We start from the raw sequence: 20,351 nt of genomic DNA, 5'->3' as shown, positions 1-20,351 counted from the left end.
ACCTTCTATTAGATCGACTTATACGGCGGAGCACCAAATTATTGGCTAGCTCTTTGGACTAATAACAGGCCCTGTCCGTGCCAGAAAAACCTTACATCTTTGACAAGCACAAGCAACCAGACACCTCAGACAATTTGGACCAAACGGTCATCTAGCTTAAAGCTATATTATTCATTTGCATCACATCAAAGGAATATTCTTCTGCTTCTATTGTTTTGGTTGCAGGGACGCTTTAATTGAAAAAAGAAAGAAAGAAAGTCTAAATTGATAAGAATGATGAATAGCACCTCGACCCGATATTTAAGAAAGTCGAATCTTAGTATGGAGGAAGAGGGAAAATGCCACAATCTTGAGATGGAAGTTGATAAATCTTTGAACGTCACAAGGGAATGTCTTGATAAGTTTTAGTTCAATGAAAAATCAACAAGTGAAAACCTCACCATGCTTTAGATTGAAAATATATCAAAAATACATGTGTGATCGTCACCTCCTTTATTTATAGTTATAGGTTGACTTAAAAACCCTAAAAAGTCAAAAGAAAGTTCATTTAGTAAAAAACCTATGTAGACTACATAGTCATTTTAAGTTTATGGCATTATTACAACCCAAATAAAGCTAAAAATTGAGCCTATATATCCCTACTACATACTAAACATGAGACTTAAGTGGCTACTTAAGTCCCTCCAAGGCTTGAATTAAATTGACTAAATCACATGACTTGCTCTTGGTCAAACTTTCTGTTAGTGCGGGAAGCACCAAACAATCGAACCTTAGTTTTGATAATGACACTAGGTTCAAGTTAAGTGTGTGTTGAACTAATATTGTTAATCTAAGTGTGCAAAGAGCACAGATTTGAACTAAGTCCTAGTTGCGACTAGGCAAAAGGACTAAGTTCTAATTGCGGCTAGGCACGAAAAAGTCCTGATCTGTAGGATCAGACGGAAGATTTGGCAGAGTCAAGAGCATCAGGTGAAAAATCCATGCAGAGTCAGGAGGACCGAGGAGCGTGGCACAAATCCAGTCGTGTACGATCAGAAGGACCAGAGGACGTGGTGAAATCTGGGCGGTCTGGAGGACCGAGCCGCAACAGCAAATCCTAGGGGCTAAGGACAAAGTCGAGCAAAAGTCTAACAAGTCTGGAGGACTTTTTTGGCACAAGATAAATTCTCCTGAGCGGAGTGAGTCAGGACGCGTTCTCAAGGGGAACATTAGGCGTCAATCTAACCTAGGGTCTCACTGGAGACCTAAAGTTAAGACCAAGTGACAGTTCTAGGAACTGACTCTCCAAGCCTTATTTTACATGTTATTTAGACTAACTTTCAATGTAGATTGGAGAGATTGAATACTTAGACTACGAGCGAAGTTTTCTAGAAGTTCAGTATTAGAATCGACCTGAGTGTTACTCAAATCAACCTAAGTCTAGTTAATCGCAGCGGAAATCGACGTATCTCATAAATCCTCCACGTCGGACTAGAGTCAACCTAAGAGGGTACTCGAGTCGACCTGAGCACCGAATAACGCAGCGAGAAGGCAAGGCTTATCGGTAAGCTCCACGTCGGACTAGAGTCGACCTGAGTAGGGACTCAAGTCGAAGGCAAAGTCTGCACGAAGAAAGAGGATCGATGCTGAGTTGGAATCGACCTGAGATCAAGTCAAGTCGACCTAAGCATCCTATAAAAGAACCGTCGACCATAGGCTCGAGACAACACTTTTTAATCTTTCCACGAGATTACTCTATCGAGACGACGGCACCCTAAGCAACCAGCAGCAATCCTAAAGTCGTCGTAATGTCGAAATCGCACGGAATCGAAGATCACACTCATTCGGCGTCTTGGGTAACAAGTTTTAGTTTACTTAATTTGTAAATCTCTTTATGCTTGTTATCGAGATCGTATGTGTATCGTTCAACTTGTATCCGTAAGAAACAAGTCTTATAGTGGATTGTCCGTAAAAAAACGATCAAGGACCATAGACCTTGGAGTAACAGCCTTCGATTGTGAACCAAGTAAAAAAATACTTGTGTTCAATTTTTCCTTATTTCTACTTAGTCTTCTGCATTCGTACTCTAATCTTACACTTTCGCACGCTTTCTAATCGTACATCGTACATAAAAAATCGATTGAAAAACGCAAAAGCGCTATTCACCCCCCCCCCCCCCCTCTAGCGCTTTTATCGATCCTACACTTTCTTCAATTGTAACTTTGACTTTCACATCTTCAATTAGTGCATTAAGTGCTTCTTTCATCTTCTTAGTCTTAGCTCTTGTAATTGGACCTCCATTGATGCATAATAGATCATCAACAATATCTAGAGTTGGTAGAGCTTGATCCATATTAACTTGTTGGATAACTTGTTCACATGGTTTAACTCCATCATGTACACAATGATGGCAAAGCAATAATAAACATTTGGAAGAAAGATAAGAAAATTATTTGCCGAAACTAATTCATTCCACAAAAGATAAATGATGACTTATTACACTTTTAGAAATATAAAATCATAAAAATATAGTAAGAAAAAAAAACATTACCTACTGAGAAACAAAGACAATGACGATGATGATGATGCAACAATGGTCATAATATAAGGAGTACTTCTTAAGTCTAAAATAATGACCTCGTAGGAGTTCAAGGATTAGTTAGGGAGCTAGTAGAAACAAGAGTTAAACATTCATCCATTTCACCAGTAGAAAATCTCTGATCGGGAATAAGAGCTCAATCCCACGACCAAGAATAAGAATGTCTGAAATATTTGAATATCGATTATAATCCAACAGGAGAGGAGCTCGATCCCACAACTATGAAAATAATAAACATAAGAATGCCCAAAATATCATAGCTAGAATCCCCCGTGACTTCCGATTGAGTGCATCTGCAACTACATTAGTTTTACCTGGGTGGTAGCTAGTCAGATGGTAGCCGTTACTGATCTGATTCGGCAGTTTTTCGAGTTGGGACTGATAGAGCATAGTCGGACTCAGCATGGGGTTCTAGTTTCGATGGTTGCTCAGTCACCTATAGTGGAGAGGATTAAGTTGGCCCAGGCCAGCGATCAGCATCTGCAGTTTATTCGCAGCAGGATGGACTCCGGACATCAGTTAGAGTTCACATGTGATGCAGAGGGGATAATTCGATTTCGAGGTCGACATAGTGTTCCAGAGCAGCATCCGGTTAAAGATGAATTGTTGTAGGAGGCACATCATTCGAGGTTCACGATACATCCGGGTGGTACTCATATGTATCGAGTCCTTAAGCGCTTCTATTGGTGGGACGGCATGAAGAGAGACATTGCAGATTTTGTTGCGAGGTGTTTAGTCTGGCAGCATGTGAAGGCTGAACACCAGAGACCAGCGGGATTACTTCAGAAGATACCGTTACCTGAGTGGAAGTGGGAGCACATCACTATGGATTTTGTTACTGGTTTGCCCAAGACCCGGAAGGGGCATGATGCGATTTGGATAATCGTCGATCGGTTAACCAAATCTGCTCATTTCCTTCCGATACGTCGGATAGATTCACTGGATCGTCTAGCCGACATTTATTGCCGAGAGATTATCAGATTACACGGCGTACCTGCTAGTATTATTTCTTATAGAAATTCGCGGTTTACTTCCCGATTTTGGCAGAGTCTGCAGCAGGCATTGGGCACAGAGCTTCACTTCAGTACAGCATTCCATCCGCAGACAGACGGTCAGTCAAGCGCACTATCCAGACTCTGGAGGACTTATTGCGAGCGTATGTTATGGATTTCGGTGGCAGCTGGGAGGATCACTTGCATTTAGTGGAGTTTACATATAATAACTGCTACCATTCTACCATTCAGATGGCTCCATTTGAGGCATTGTATGGTAGACCCTGTCGATCTCCGGTATTGTGGGAGGAGGTCGGCGAGCGACAGTTATTGGGTCCACAGAGTATACAGCACGAGGCAGAGCTGATTCGAGTTATCCGACGACGTATGGCAGAGGCTCAGGATAGGCAGAAAAGTTATGCAGATCGGAGACGTCGGCCATTGGAGTTCTTTGTGGGCGATCATGTGTTTCTGCGAGTTGCACCCACGAAAGGGGTGAAGAGGTTCGGACTGAAAGGGAAGCTTGCTCCACGCTACATTGGTCCCTTTGAGATACTAGAGCGGATTGGCGAGGTAGCATACCGCCTGGCATTACCGCCGACACTTGCGGGTGTTCATAACGTATTTCATGTTTCTATGCTGCGGAAATACGTACCTCATCCTTCGCATGTTCTGAAGGAAGTACCTATTCCTCTCCAGCCGGACGCGACTTATGAGAAGATTCCGATGCGGATTCTTGACCGGAAAGAACGGCAGTTGCGGAACAAAACCATTCGACTTGTAAAAGTCGGATGGCAGCATCATTCAGATGAGGAGGCTACATGGGAGCTGGAGGATGTTATCCGAGCTCGATATCCCCATCTATTTGCTTGAGGTATGATTTTAATTTTCATAGTATTTCTGCATTGTAGTTTGAAGTTATTAAATTTGGGGACCAAATTTTTGTTAGTGGGAGAGAATGTAAAATACCGAACCTTTAAGGGTAATTTGTAAAATTTACCCTAATTATAAATAATTATTAAACCGGTTAAATGAAAATAAATTAAGTTAATTAGATAAAGTCAAATTAGAACCCAATTTACAAAGCCCAATTTACCTAATGGTTTAAGTTAATATGAATGGTTATCCCAACCCGTTAAGCTGAAACCCGGTAAGAAGGGGTTAAAGTCGCGACATCTTCCCCTCCGCGATTTAATCCTCTGCTTTCGGTTCCTCTTCCCCTGTTCTTGCTCTTGTTCGCCGACGCACGGATCGCAGGGGGTCGCTACCTGTGCCGATGAAGACCAGAGTTGCCGGCGATCAGAAGAGTTGATCCTTCCCTCGTTTCATCGTCGGAGGAGGCGTGGTCAGGAGGCAAGCGGTGGAAGAGGCGGAGATCGGCAATGGATCGGGTAAGTGATCGAGTTCAAGAAATCTCCGAAGATTTGAGGGTTTCTTTTAAGGATTTCTTTAGATCTCTTCGGATTCCCAGTTTCTTTCGATTCTTCACAGCCTGCATTAGGATTTATCGGTGGCAAGGTTGAAGGAGCTTGGATCTAGGGTTGAAGGAGCTTGGATCTTGATTCGGCCGACTGCATTTCTTGGCTTGAGTGAACGGATCTAGGGCAAAAAATTCTAGGGCTTGATTTGGAACCCCATAGAGGTAAGATCCTTGAACCCAATCGGTGATCATAATGGAGTTGTTAAACTGTTTTGTTGATGAAGTTCTTTGGATTTCCTACTGATTGTCATCCTCATAGCTCGCTGTGGTGATTTGATCAGATCAAGGATCAATTCCGTTGGATCCGTAAGGAAAGAAGGAGAAAGGATCAAGAAACGGAGTTAAGAACTGGATCTGCCCTTCTGTTTTCTCGCCATCATCTCCCTCCGCACTACGCCAGCATCAGTTAGCACTGTGGTTTTTGATCAAAGGGAGAAGGGAGCTTCTGATCAGGCTCCCTAGGGCACTAGGAATTTGAGATTTGAGGTAAATTCTAGACTCCGATTTGGTTTGCTTGGTTAGCAACAAGTTTAGTGGCTTGATCAGTATTGTTGGATTTTGAACAGAGAAGGAAGATTGAAACCTAAGCTGGAATTGATTCTGGAGCTGGGAAGAATTGAGTTAGGACTGATCAAGGAGGTTTAGGGCATAATCAGTTCTATTGGAGGTGAGTTCTTCCTTGAATTTGATTAAGCATTGTTAGCAATAAATTATAGGTTGTTTATTATTGGGTAAGGTTCTGATCAAATTATCGTTTGGGGATTAAGACCTAGTAGATTGTTTAATAAAATCAGTTAAGTGATTGTTAACCTTAGTTTGAGTCTAACCAACCATGATTAAGCTGGTTAAGATTGGATTGATTAGTTTAGGTTTAATTAAACCTGAAATCATTTAGGTTAATGAGTTAATACAATTAATTAATTAATTGGTTATGACAATTAATCAGTTAATTAGTTAACTTGTGTTAATAGAAACCTACTTGGTTCCTAGCAGGGATTTGAATTAAAATCCTACTAGGTTAGAATGGGTTTATGAACCTAATATGGGTTATCCTGGATTTGATTGAATACGGAATTAGTTGTATTAAACTATTAATACAACTAATTGATAGTTTGATTAAATCCTGATAATCACAATCCAACGGTTAGATTGGTCTAACCCTAAATGGAATTAAACTAACTCTAAATTGATTAGAGTTTCTTGGTGTTATGACATTGCATTTAGGGATGTATTATTCTTTTTGCAGGACCTTGAGCGATTATAGGAGTTCTTTTGATACGAGGATCTATTTTTGGGGGTTCTATTATTTTACCTGCGATTTATTAGGTGGGTAATTTACTATATTTGGTCAATACAGTTCTTTCTTTTTTCAGTGCATGATTCTGTTGTAGTTATCGTTGTTGATACCTAGATTCTGTTCCTTACTATTACATGGATACTTCTTACATTATTCATGTTGATACCATGCTTGCCTTTGTTTCGATTGATCTTGGATTATCATTCCTGATTATTGTTTCTATCATTGATATGACATCTGTGATCCTTATTGCTATGGATCTTTCCTTATGATACCTAACATCATCATGACTTATACTTACGCTTATTGATTAGTATGATAGATGCTGATTACTATGATTTGAGCATCTCATCATGATGCATGATAACGATTGTAAATCCCATTGTTGTGGGTCTATCGTGATGGTAGATGACTGGTAGTAATATATTGATATAGATGGTTATCATACCCTATTTCTATCGCGGTGATGGTAGCTGTATGGCAGTACGCAGCCGAGTCGATGATTTGCCTCGACACCGGGTAGGGGTGGTACTCGGAGAGTACATGGTTGGTACGTCGGTGATGAGTATTAGAGGACAAATATCGGCCATAGGATTTGTAGCTTATCATAGCTACGGGATCACCGGACGCGGAGCACTGATCCCTGATTTGGATCACCAGACTACTTTGTTGTAGGGCGCGGAGTACTGATCCCCAGATGCCGGCCATCCCAGCCTTAGATGTTTGCACGAGTGCTGTAGTGAGTGGGGCAGTTGCATCATGCATATGCACATCATGTGCATGATATATATGTATTGGACCGTACTGATACTGCATTTTGATTGTCTACTTGTTTGATTCTTGACTGTTGCACTATGCTTGACATGTCATTCATATGGTGCATTACATGAGATCCATGTTAGTTGTTATTATTTGCAGAGATATTCTTGATACCTTGTTGACCTTTGGTATGTACCTATCCTTTTGCTATTTCTTTTATTCATGCACTGTCTTTCTATATTACCCACTGAGTATTTGTACTCACATCTTTTGGACCCTGGGATTTTTCTGTCTTCCCAAATATCAGGTAGGAGCTTACAGAGGATGCCAGAGATCTGCCAGTGATGTCATCTCACGATGAGGACTTTATGTGTGTTGTGTGGGATGTGTTTGTAGCATGTGTGGTATACTTGTATCGTTGGTTTACTTTCTACCGTATCGGACTTTCTGATTTCGTTTCGGTGTTTTCAAAACTATTGCATATTTCCTATTTTGATTACATACTCGTTCTTGTTACGTTTCTGTTTACGAAACTTTGGATTTGTCGTTACTTTACGAGTTTATTTCTTATTTGCTATGTAGAATTAGAATTCCATTCTTATGCATTGTGTAGGATGTGTATGTGGCCGTGTGGGTCACTTTTATTTTCATTTCTTGTTTAAATCCATATTTTGTAATATGGATAGGCCGTGTGGGCCTTTATATATGTATGTATACAGGGAATTGTTAGTGACACTGGGAAGGTGCTACCGAAATTTTTCGGACGGCTATCTCCCAATTCGTGACATAAACATTCATCCATTTCACCAGTAGAAAATCTCTGATCGAGAATAGGAGCTCAATCCCACGACCAAGAATAAGAATGTCTGAAATATTTGAATATCGATTATAATCCAACAGGAGAGGAGCTCGATCCCACAACTATGAAAATAATAAACATAAGAATGCCCAAAATATCTATTATAATCCGAACAAAAAGAGGAGTTCAATCCCACAATAATAAAGATAATAATAAGAATGCATAGAATACCTAAGTACCGATTGTAATCTGATCGAGGAGAGAAGCTCGATCCCACAATTAAGAATAAAAATATCCGAAATAGCTGAATATCGATTATAATCTGATCGAAAAGAAAATCTTAATCTCATGGGTCTGAATAATAAACATAAAAATGTCTAAAATACCTGAATACCGATTCTAATCCGAATGGAGAGAGAAGTTTGATCCCACGATCATAAAAATAATCAGCATAAAAATGCCCAGAATACCCAAAATACTTAAATATCAATCATAATATGATTGGGGTGAAGAACTCAATCCCACAGTTAAGAATAGGTATGTCCAGAACACCTGAATAACAATTATAATCTGTCCTAAGAGAAGAGCTCAATCCAACGACCATGAAGATAATAATGCTAGAATACATGAATCCAATTATAATCCGACCGAGGAGAGTGGTTCAATCCCACGGCTATGAAGATAAATAAGAATATCCAGATTGCCTAAACACAGACTGTAATCCGACTAGAGAGAGAACCTCAATCCCATGGTTAATAAAAATGTCCGGAATACCTGAATACTGATCGAGGCGAGGAGCTCGATCCCACAGCCATGAAGAATATCCAAAATACTTGAATACCAATTATAATCTGATCAGAAAAAGGAACTCAATCCCATGACCAAGAATAAGAATATCCGAAATACTTGAACACCGATTATAATTCAACCGAGAGCAGAAACTCAATCTCATGGCCAAAAATAAAAATGTTCGGAATACCTGAATTTCAATTATAATCCACTGAGGAAAGAAGCTCTCACGGTCATGAAAATAATAAGTATAAAAAAGCCCAAAATAGCTTAATATCGATTATAATCCAAGAGGAAGAGGAGTTCAATCCCACGACCATAAATAATTATAAGAATACCTAGATTACCAAAATATTTGTTTCATTTAGACTAGAGAGAAGAGTTCTATCTCGCGACCAAAAATAATAAGAATTCGATGGGGCAAATCCCACCCTGACTAGTGAGAGGAGCAAACCCTTAGTCGTGAGGACACAAAAGATTTATGATATGCCGCATTTGTTTGCAAAGTCTATCGACGACAGTAGAAAGATTTATGATGTGCTGCATAATCTCCATAGGAACAAAGATGGCTTCTCAACATCGGATTCTAGCTGTTGTTGCTGGTCCTCAAACAAATTCTGATTCATCTTTCAATTCTTGAACAATACTATACTGAAATGCCAACTGGAGAACTAGAGGATTAGTATACCAAAAGTCATTTAGTGAGATCTCAAATAGTTGAAAGTAACACATCTTTAACAGCAGTGAGTCTTTCAAAATGCAAAGATCAATATGACATAATATTCAAATGGCAGAAATTCTAACAATGAGAAGAATGTTTGAAACATTAAAAGTACAAATAGCTACAGTATGATACGAGTGAAAAACTATCAAATTATATATTTATTTTTACCTCTAATCTTTCTGTTGGCTCTGTAAGTTTTGGAATGCACTTGACAACTTCAACATTCTCATCGGCATGCCAATTTGCTTCAATTGGTCCAACTTATTATTGTATCGATAAAGGATTGGTAACTTAATGTAAAAATATAGTAAATAATAATTTTCACTTCACCATTAAATTATTAACCAATATGAATTCCTTCTTGAAACTTAATGCATGATGCTCTTAAAAAATTTGTTAACCATCCAAATTATGTTATATAGATGATGCAGGGAAGTAAACTTGTTATCCACTAAACTAAATATACTTACCTTAAACACTAGGCCAAAACCTCCTCTCAATATGTTGGTAGGATTGAAGTCTTCGGTCGCAACCCTCAGTTCAGCATAACTAAAGATGTACTTCACATCTAGGCCTTTTAATACTGCAAAACATTTTGCAAAGAGATCTAACATGTTAATTAAGACATAGCTATATGAGAGATTAGTATGTTGATAAGTACCTTTAGATTGTTCATTTATCCTTTTTTGTCTTTGAATTAACATAAAGGTTGCACATATCGCTAAGAACACTACAACAACAACACCAGCCAAAACACCAGTTTATGGCCATTTTCAGGGCTTGCTGTCAGTGGTTTGTTCAATACAGTAGATGTAAAATCTGCGATCATTCTAAATATTTGGAGTTAGTCATATCAAATAAGAAAGTGAAATTCTGCTTTGCATAACAACCATAAGGGTATACACTAATAGAAGAGATGGAAGGGCCATAATATCTTCTATATGGCATGCAGCAAGTACCTTTCCAATCCAAAAGAAATGGATTTCAAGAAAATTGTTTGTTACTGGAGAAATGTATTCCTTAACAACAACTCTAAAGGATCTCCCACTAGCCTCCTTTCTTATATCAAAGTCCTTTTCTTTACGATCACTCTGTTGCAGTAAAAGCTTTTTAGTATTATCATCTTCTATGAGTGGTTTAGTATTATCAGCTTCTGTCAGTGGTTTGTTCAATACAGTAGGTGTAAAATCTGTGATCATTCTAAATATTTAGAATTAGCCATATCAAATAAGAAAGTGAAATTATGCTTTGCATGACTACCATGAGGATATACACTGATAGCAGAGATGGAAGGGCCATAATATCCTCTATATGGTACGCAGCAAGTACCTTTCCAGCCCAAAAGAAATGGATTTCAAGAAAATTATTTGTTACTAGAGAAATGTATTCCTTGATAACAGCTCTAAAGGATCTCCCACCAGCCTCCTTTCTTATATCAAAGTCCTTTTCTTTACGATCACTCTATTGCAGTAAAGATTTTTAGTATTATCATCTTCATCCCCATCCCAAAGTTTCTCATCAACTATCTAGTCACCCTCTGTTGTCTATCCTATTTGAGAATCCAAGTTCAAGTCCTCATCATCCTCAAGGTCATCATCTTCTGAATCCTCACTAACAGTGAATGTTTCACCATCAAAATCTTTTTCCATTTCTATTTTTTATCATTGGAATTAATCTGTTTTTCAAACTCATCCTGTCCATCATGCTTCAAGATTTACAACAGTCAAGCTACTTCTGTCATAAAATACCAAGGAGCTGAAATAAACTATGCACTAAATTTACCTTCTCAGATGTACCAAGGAGCTGAGATACATCCTCAATCTAATCACTTACGTCATTAACTCTTTCACCCTCTCCCATTCCTGTTCCACTAGCATCTTCAGTCCCATCGCGCTTTGAGTTTTCTGTTTCTTGTGATGATCCAAATCCTTTAGAAAAAATCAATATAAATATATGGATGAGCACAATTGTTAGTTCAGCTACCTGTGCATAACAACCAACCAATTAGAACAGCTATCTAACAAAAAAATTAGAAGCTAGTAATTGAACAATAGAAAAACATACTATTGCATGCACATCCAAAAATTCAGATAGGATGCCATCTCCAAAAGTTAGGATAATGTCCAAAAGGACATAAAGATGCTTAAGTTGTATCTGCATCTGAGAACACACTTCATCTTTCCTATCCGAAGCCGAGTCAACAAATTTTCTCTATAAATAAGTGCATATAAGAGGTCAGCATTAGCAAGTTTAAGCTAAAAAGTGAATGAAGTAACAAGATAATGTGAAAAGAGTGAAAACACACTGCTGCAGAAATTGTTTCACCAACAGCATCATCAATTTCTTCTAGTTGTAGGACCTTTTTATGTGACTGAAAAAGTTGATTCCATAAAGTTATTTGCCTTGATAAGTCATGAACAGGTAAATTGTACGCATTGTTTGTGTACATTTTTTCATAAACATCCAACAAGAGTTTAATTGTTCGCTCATAACTTTCAGTATAAAAAATCTCTAGGTTCATGGAATTTTCTCTAGTAGTAGCAAACTGCTTATTCTTATCAATCTGAGACATCAATACCTTCATCTTCCCATGCAAAATACACAAAGAAAGATTTGTACCACAATGTGATCGTTGTAAAATCAACCAATTCTATCAAGACTAGTTAACAGAATAGTAATTCACGATGACAGAGGCAGACTCATCATTTCAGACAATTCAGATATCAATTCATATTTTGAAAGAAAAATGGCTGATTGCTTCTGCTATGCATAAACAGATGACAAGATGGTTCATCGTGAAGTTCAACGATGGGAAACAAATTGATGCTTCTGCGATCTCTATGATCCTGCCTTCAGGAATTAGCATTATGTTAATGAAAATATATTTGGTCCTAAATGCTGTATAACATACCATATCAAACTAGGAATAAATCAAGGATGTTTTCAATCTTTTAAAAAACAGTTTCTCAAATTTGAAATAATAATTCATAATGTTATCCTTTCATAGTTTGTAACAGTCATAATTCAAGCAATCATATTTGAGCAATAAACAAAAAATATAATATAATATAATTTACTCACTATACAAAATAAACGGTACAAAAACTATATTGGTACAAAGAAGCAATTAAGCAAGAGTCAAAAAAAATGAGAATGAGCTGAGAACACTAGATAATTGTGATAAAGACATTAAGAATAAAGATGTGCAAATATACTAAATTTTGAAAACCAATTAATATAATAAAGAGAAAAGGATATTTGAAACCATATGAGTACCTTATTAATGCTCTATTCAAACTGACTCAGCAAGGTGCCTCCAATGGACCTTGGGAAAGCCTTGTCAAAACTAAATACGAGAATAGATTCTTCAAAACATCAATTATTTTAGAATTGGATATCACAAGGTCCTCCATTTTCTTGGTAACAAGGAAGGGGTGGTCAATAGTTGCTGAAACAATACTATCATTGCAAAGTAGGTACATATCCAGTGATTCTTGTAACAAGTGCTGGTCTATGTCAGTATGTGCAGTTTTAAATCATCTTCATCCTTGATAACCTTGCAGGTACCTAGGTGATAACTTTTGAAAGATCCAAGCAACATATTTGTCTCTCTTGTCATGACAAGTTGTCAAATACATTCTACAAAAACCCAATCAAATTAACATTCCATTATTTCAAGTCACAACAAAGGGAAAGAAAATAATCACCCTTTACTTCCACATTAACATAAGGAGAGCAGATTGGTTCATAGATACAGTGAGATCTTCACTTTGTTCTATAAGAATCCAAAGTTAGATTAGGTAATAGGCATATATAGTGTGAAATCAAGCATCTAACATCTTACCTCCTCCATTCATCCACTGCAATTTCAATTGCAGTTTCTTCAGTTGCTTATATACACTATAGATAAATCTCTCTGTTCTTGCTGGATGAAAACTAGATGACAAAAAAAAGAGTTTGATTGATCAACCTGCAAAAGGAGACAGTGAAAAAAGTAAAACGTTACATTACAAAAATCACTAGAAGTTTGGAATTGGTCCTTTGACTTACCTGCTCCTTACTGAAAACCTTGCTAAAATTAAGACAAACTTCTTGAAACTGATTCATAACAGCTAAGTTTTTAAAATAAAGCTGATTTGCAAACTTCCACTTCGAACCAAATATGTCATCTCCTTTATTGTCCTGAGAAGTGATGTTTGTAGACTTCCACTTAAAACCACAAATATCATCTCCCCGATTGTCAAACTGAATCTGGTTACCGGTGCTGATATTTCTAGAAGATTTATGCAAGTCCCCAAGCAAGAGTAAATGCAGCACATTGTAAGGATGAGAGTACATGTTAATCCCAAGCTGAATGTATGCAAAAAGATCAATAAGCAAGCACACTTATTTGGTTAAACAAGAAAAGTAAAGATTGCAAAGCGGTTATTTCAAGGAATAGTATGTGCATATATTTTCACCAAATATAAGTTCAGCTAACTTGTCAAAAGTATGGAAAGACAAGGCAATATAGGGTTACCTCATTAGATATGTGTCTATGCCTTGATAATCCACTCTTTTCAAGAACCTTTAACAAATTGCCAAACATCCATCTCTTTGTGAGGTTCTTAGTTCCATGTCTCCAAATATGAGCAAATTGAGCTGCCTTTCTACTTATATTTTCAATTGAAAACCAGCTTTCCTCCCATGATGTCTCTATTTCACTTAATGAAGTTGTAGAAGTCAACGTGTTTGACATCTGACAATCCTGCAATAATGCAAGGGAAATTTTAATGTTCAAACAGGCAAGAACATGAGAATCAAGAAAACAACTAATGTTATATGATTCAACATACCTTGAGCATATAAGATATCATTTTTGTTAACAAGCTAGTAAACCAAAAGAATCTAAAGCAAAAAGGATTATGTGAATATAGACATTTCAGATATTTTTCACAAGTGAAAAAGGATTATTTTAGAAATCTTTTTGTATTGTTGATTTTTATAACAGACAAGGGACACTGCAAGGCATCTACATTTGCTCCATCGGAAGTCCAACTTTCATGCCAAGTAGAAATTTTCTCCCTCTTTGATATTGCTTCTTGGTGAACAATGAGCATCAAAGGTTGTTGTAAAACTTCCTAAAGAATAAAAAGAGCATTGCATTTAATATTCAAGACACATTGACATGGGAAATAAAAAAAATCTAAATAAATTTGATTATACAAAGAACCAAATGGTCTGTGGTGATATGAACAGATGAGCAACTACATTGACAATTGGACTCATGTAAGCCATTTCTTTAAACCAATTCAATAAAACTGATAATGTCATGTAGGCTACATTTAGACTTTGTATTCATAAAGAGTTCCAAGAAATAAAATGCATAGAATCCTAAGACAACAATGATGAAAAGCCAAAACAATAACTTGATTATTTTTATATTTCATAAACTGGACTTGATGGCGAGATACTATATATGGTAAAAATGAGAGAAAAGCAATCAAGATAGTATGAACATGATCAATGGACATCTTTTTAAATTGCACAAGCTTAGAGAATTAGGATGAACAGTTTAAGCATAGGTAAAGTAATAGAATTTTTTTAACACAATTAAAAGAGGAATACATGGCCTTATATTACTAAAAACATCACCTTGCATAGATGCAACAATATTTATATAAAAGACAATGTTGTCCAAGGGATTCTAGCAAAATTAAGAGTTTCATTCCGACCCTAGGGATCAGTCCTCAACCGGCTCAACGCTGATGTGCTAACTTAGTGTATAACTTTGTAAGCACAAAAAAGGAAAAAGATGATGATGAAGGGGAGCAACTATTGAACACTAGCAACATCAATTTAGAAGAGAAATCTAACTAGAAGTTTCCCAATGTTGTCGCTGTCGAAATTTCTATCCAAAGCTCTTGTAAGATGAGGACTCAAATGTTAGACAAAATGACAAATAAGAATCTCTATCAATACTGAAAATGAACAACTAGGAGGGAAATGAAAGTTATGGGTAGCATGCTTGTCCATCACAAATAAGACTACTAGAAGTGAGGCAACTGTACATCCATATGCATGCTTATGTATATAGTGATAAAAAAGAAGTTGGGTTAAACAGTATGGCTGGGACTTCAAAGTAAATGCTAGAGATTGTGGAAAGGCATGCTCACTTAATTTAACCATAATCCTATAAACTCTGTCATTTGCACATATCAAGTGTGTTTGTGCTTATTAGACATACATAAAGAGAGAGAAAAATATCTCTTTCAAGTGAAACATGACTGTAAATTTTATACAGTGCAAATGAGCAAATATGTCCATTAAAGAACATAAAATGAAATGAGTTATAAGTCCAATATTGATAAATGAAACTAAATGTTAAACCACTAAAAGCTAACAAACAATCATAAACCAAAATAATTGACAAACAATCAAATTAGTGCCAAAGTACGTGAATATAAAAATCATTAATCATTTTACTCAAAGTTTTATGAAGTTGATAGCAAAAAATATGGTGAAGTAAATGTCATTAAATAGACAATCAGAAAGGAAACATTTACAAGGTTGAAAGTTTTATCCGGTGACTCTAGATCTTTTTAAAAGACTTCAAAACATAGATACAACTTACTGATTATTATTATAAATTAGAATTAACTATCTGTTGCAGATTAGGAAATAAGATTCAAATTTTCAATTCAAATTTCTATTTTTATAATTAGTTGAGTTATTTGGTAAGTTGACTATTTTAGTTTGTTATCTTTCGATTTTGGTAGTTAATTTAATGGTAATTAGTATTTTCAAATTCAATTATAAAATAAATGTTGCCCCAATCTACATCATTATCCTTGTTAGTCCCATCTTATCAACGACAAACTCTAGATCTTTTTAAAAGACTTCAAAACATAGATACAACTTGTTGATTATTATTATTATAAATTAAAATTAACTATCTGATACAACTTGGGAAATAAGATTCAAATTTTCAATTCAAATTTCTATTTTTATAATTAGTCGGGTTATTTGGTAAGTTGACTATTTTAGTTTGTTATCTTTCGATTTTGGTAGTTAATTTAATGGTGATTAGTATTTTCAGATTGAATTATAAAATAAATGTTGCCCCAATCTACATCATTATCCTAGTTAGTCCCAACTTATCAACGACAAATTTACAAACTTGTTCCAGTTATCGTCCATCTTTAGATCCTTTACATGACAGTCTCGAACTGTTTGACAGACATCATAAAGCCCTTTTAATATATAATATATTCACTAGCACAACCTCTTATAGGATTGACTAATAAATCTACTAATTAATTAATAGAATTAACTAACTGATCATTATAAGTAAACAAAGGATTAACAGATAATTATAACTCTCCTTAGGACTGATTAACTGCAAAGAATTGTGTGATTCTATTAATCAATTGAAAGATTTGAAACTGGAGAGATGTAAACTGAGGAAATCAAACCATGTAGAGACAAAGTATTGCAGCCAACATTAAAGGAATAAAAATAACTAGAAGTTGTGAGTCGTGGAAAGGCAACAATGTGGCTATACAGAATTACAAAATTGGTTTGAGGAAGTTGTGGAGAGGCAACAATGTGACCATACAGAATTACAAAAATTGGTTTGAGAAAGTTGTGGAGAGAGCCTCACGGCAAGGATCCATCATTGAAGACTTACTCTATACATCATATGTTTACATGGAAGTCCTCAACAATTGTGCAAATATTATACTGATAATCGAGACAGTGTTGATTGATCAAATTTTATTTATTCCAACATGTCTCTCCAAGGTTGCCACTAAAATTGATAGATAAGAATATGAACCGTTCGTTAATGACAAAATTAAAAAATTAAATAAAATGTGTCTAATTGTAAGAACCATTGACATACAACTAACAGAAAACACGTACTCTCCAAGGTTGCCACTAAAAACACCTGACTCCCTCATCTTCATCTCGTCTTCACGGAATTCATCACCTTTGTTCTTGTCCCTATAATGTTTATAGAATCCTACATACAACAATGTCCTAGCTATAATCTATTGTTCGACCATCTCTCTTGGCAAGTTTTTGTTGTAAAATTTTAGACCAAAATATATGTTAAAGGAAATTAAATATCTAATTGTTCGTGAGTAGACAATCAGCATACAATAACTAGTACAAGAAGCCAATTTCGGAGTCACAACAACATGACAATTGGACATGGGGAAGTGCAAATGAAATTGGCTAAGCATCCAAAATTGAAAACTGAAAAAAACAAAGCAGGCCAATTGAAACCAAACTGAAAAAACTCAATTTATCAGTTTATTATGTTCAAGTCTAGTTTGGAAACTATGAAATATTTCGATTTCAGTTTGGAGTGATGGTAGACTAATACGATCAAAGTAAATATAAAGGATATATATGTATATTCATGAATAAATTAGACATACAGATCTAGATAAATATGTGATACATGTATATATAAATACATAATTTATACAAGCATGTATATATAAAGTTTCAGTTTCAGTTTAGTTTGAAGTTTCTCTAATAAACCTATGTAAAAAGCCCTGCCCGCTCCAACAAGTGATAGCTGGTCCAGATGTACTACAAGGTAGGTCAAGCCTATTGTGAAGAAATTCTAACGAGTTGCAAAAAAAATAGAATGTTAACAATTGTACCTTTATGACTGACATCAAGCCAATTTTGACCTGTAGCACACCCTCTACCCTCACTGTTAGGATCCAAGTTTTGTGTCAAGGAATATGCATGCTCACATACTGCAGCAGATGCACACCAAAGTCAAAGTAGGCAATGTTATCTCTGTCATGTTACTAAGATACGAACAAGTAAAAAATCTCATGATAAAAATTTTCAATTCCTAAACAATGAACATACTATATTGTTCAAAAGCTTATTACAAAAGGTTACAACCATTTGAGTAAGATGTGAATTAGCAAAATGGATGATTGATCAGCATATATTTCACCATTGGAACATGCATCTTCATTAGTTAATCAATCTGAAATATTGAAGAATAGAACAAAGGCAAGGCAAGGGAAGGGGAGATGTGTTAAATGATGACCAGAACTGGTGATGCCAATATCGTGTGTCAGTATGATTTGGTACGGTGTTACTAGTCCAGAATGCCAAGATTACTTAGTAATGGTTGGGGTATAACACCTCAGAAAAAAGTAGGGGCTTGAACAAGTTGATATACAGAGGATATTTAGTCAAAGAAATATTAGTAGTAGAAGAAACAACAATCAAGAAGGCTAAAGAATGCCAAGATTACTTAGTAATGGTTGGGGTATAACACCTCAGAAAAAAGTAGGGGCTTGAACAAGTTGATATACAGAGGATATTTAGTCAAAGAAATATTAGTAGTAGAAGAAACAACAATTAAGAAGGCTAAAGGAGTTGTTCTAAAGAAGGGAAGAGGATACCCATAGAATTTATCACAAACATATCAATAGCTCAACCAAGTCATAATTGCATAAAACTCATTTAACATCAAATGTTTTCAACAAAGTATTGATTATGTTTGCTAGATCAGACTACTGTCACAGGAAAAGTGTACAACAGTGAGCAGTAACGACAGCAACAATGGAAATACTTTTAAAGGATCTCAGAACGAGTTCAAGAAACTTCAATAAATTAGAGAATCAAATGTGAAATGGGAAGTATAAACAAGTAAGCGATTCCAAATAAACTGTTGGGCCTTGCAACTAAAGTACTAAGCAGCAGTAAGGAGACCGCACACTCACAAACACCAAGATCAAAAAGATAGAACTTACAAATTCTCGCAATGTTACGGTCCTCATCATCAATCTCGTCTGCCGCTCGTCCACTCGTCGATATTGGTGTTGTTTGTCAGGGATGGCGGCGCATTTCCTGCACCGCCACTGACGGGCTGCTGCTTGCTAACGACTGCGCCCAACCGCTCCCAGCACAACGCTTCCCTGACCAGCCTCTCCCAGTTGATCTCCGGTGTCCTCATTTCCCCTGGCGAACCTAGAACGACAACAAATAAGGGCAAGAATGCTACACAAAAGAAGAACCACGAAAGAAACAGACTCTACAGAAGAGAAGAAAAGGGAATCTTACGCGGAGAAGGGGGAGAGAGGGATCTTGAAGGAAGATTACGAATGCTTGGGAAAACCATTGAAAAGAAGAGATTTCACTGAGAATGATAGGCGATGTTCAGTGCAGCAGAGCGACGAACCTTACAAAGAAACAGATCTGGTAGCGAGAAGGGGATGGGACGAATGCTTGGGAAAACCCTAGAAAAGAAGAGATTTCGCAGCTGAGAATGATAGGGGATGTTCAGTGCAGCAGAGCGACGAACCTTACAAAGAAACAGATCTGGTAGCGAGAAGGGGATGGGACGAATGCTTGGGAAAACCCTAGAAAAGAAGAGATTTCGCAGCTGAGAATGATAGGGGATGTTCAGTGCAGCAGAGCGACGAGCCTTACAAAGAAACAGATCTGGTAACGAGAAGGGGACGGGATCTGAGGAGCAGAAGGCAAGTGCTTCCTTTGCCCCGAAGCTTTCATAGGAGGAGAAATGAGGGGAAGCTGGGATATTTTGCTAATACGCAGGATGAAAAAGGCAGGGGGCGAAGGAGGGTTGATGCGGTGAAGAAGCTTCAACGGTCCGAACTTAAATATAAGGGATTCCAAGTTTATTATAGAATTTTAAAAATATATATATATTTTTCCATACAACAACATTTGAGTAATTTTGTAAAATTATTTAAGATATTCTTTCTTTATAATTTCATTAAAAAAGTTATATTAATAATTTTTATTAAATTTATACTTCTAAAATTAGACTAGTCATTTAATAAATATTTTTTTAAAATAACTAATCATTTGATCTCATGTACGCACTTAATCAAACTCAAAATAAATTTTTTTAACTATATCACGAGTTATAAATATTTTTAAAATAAAAATA

The 20,351-nt window shown here is 36.4% G+C and overlaps 1 protein-coding gene across 19 annotated transcripts; it reads right to left on the bottom strand.

Annotated features, from left to right (window-relative positions):
- Positions 1-8,924: 8,924 nt before the first annotated feature.
- LOC141817613 (midasin-like) lies at positions 8,925-20,000 on the bottom strand. Of its 19 annotated transcripts, none has more exons than XM_074705255.1 (10): positions 19,499-20,000; positions 19,189-19,396; positions 14,434-14,538; positions 13,938-14,165; positions 13,469-13,768; positions 13,263-13,388; positions 11,483-13,193; positions 10,080-11,401; positions 9,889-10,001; positions 8,925-9,357 (listed from the first exon to the last, which is right to left on the bottom strand). In XM_074705255.1, the coding sequence occupies exons 2-6, from the start codon at positions 19,216-19,218 to the stop codon at positions 13,302-13,304; spliced, it is 750 nt and encodes a 249-aa protein (XP_074561356.1). In that variant the 5' UTR covers positions 19,219-19,396; positions 19,499-20,000; the 3' UTR covers positions 8,925-9,357; positions 9,889-10,001; positions 10,080-11,401; positions 11,483-13,193; positions 13,263-13,301. The 19 variants fall into 19 exon arrangements, with proteins under 19 accessions (XP_074561356.1, XP_074561360.1, XP_074561361.1 ...); XM_074705259.1 differs by lacking the exon at positions 8,925-9,357 and adding an exon at positions 18,073-18,225 and having other exon boundaries at positions 9,445-10,001; XM_074705260.1 differs by lacking the exon at positions 8,925-9,357 and adding an exon at positions 18,073-18,214 and having other exon boundaries at positions 9,445-10,001.
- Positions 20,001-20,351: the final 351 nt, after the last annotated feature.

The sequence above is a fragment of the Curcuma longa genome, unplaced genomic scaffold, assembly GCF_044706935.1.
Source record: "Curcuma longa cultivar G26 ecotype Majalengka, Jawa Barat unplaced genomic scaffold, ITB_CL_G26_1.1 contig_21240, whole genome shotgun sequence".
NCBI classification, from domain to species: domain Eukaryota; kingdom Viridiplantae; phylum Streptophyta; class Magnoliopsida; order Zingiberales; family Zingiberaceae; genus Curcuma; species Curcuma longa.
This window is presented reverse-complemented; position numbering and strand designations above follow the sequence as displayed.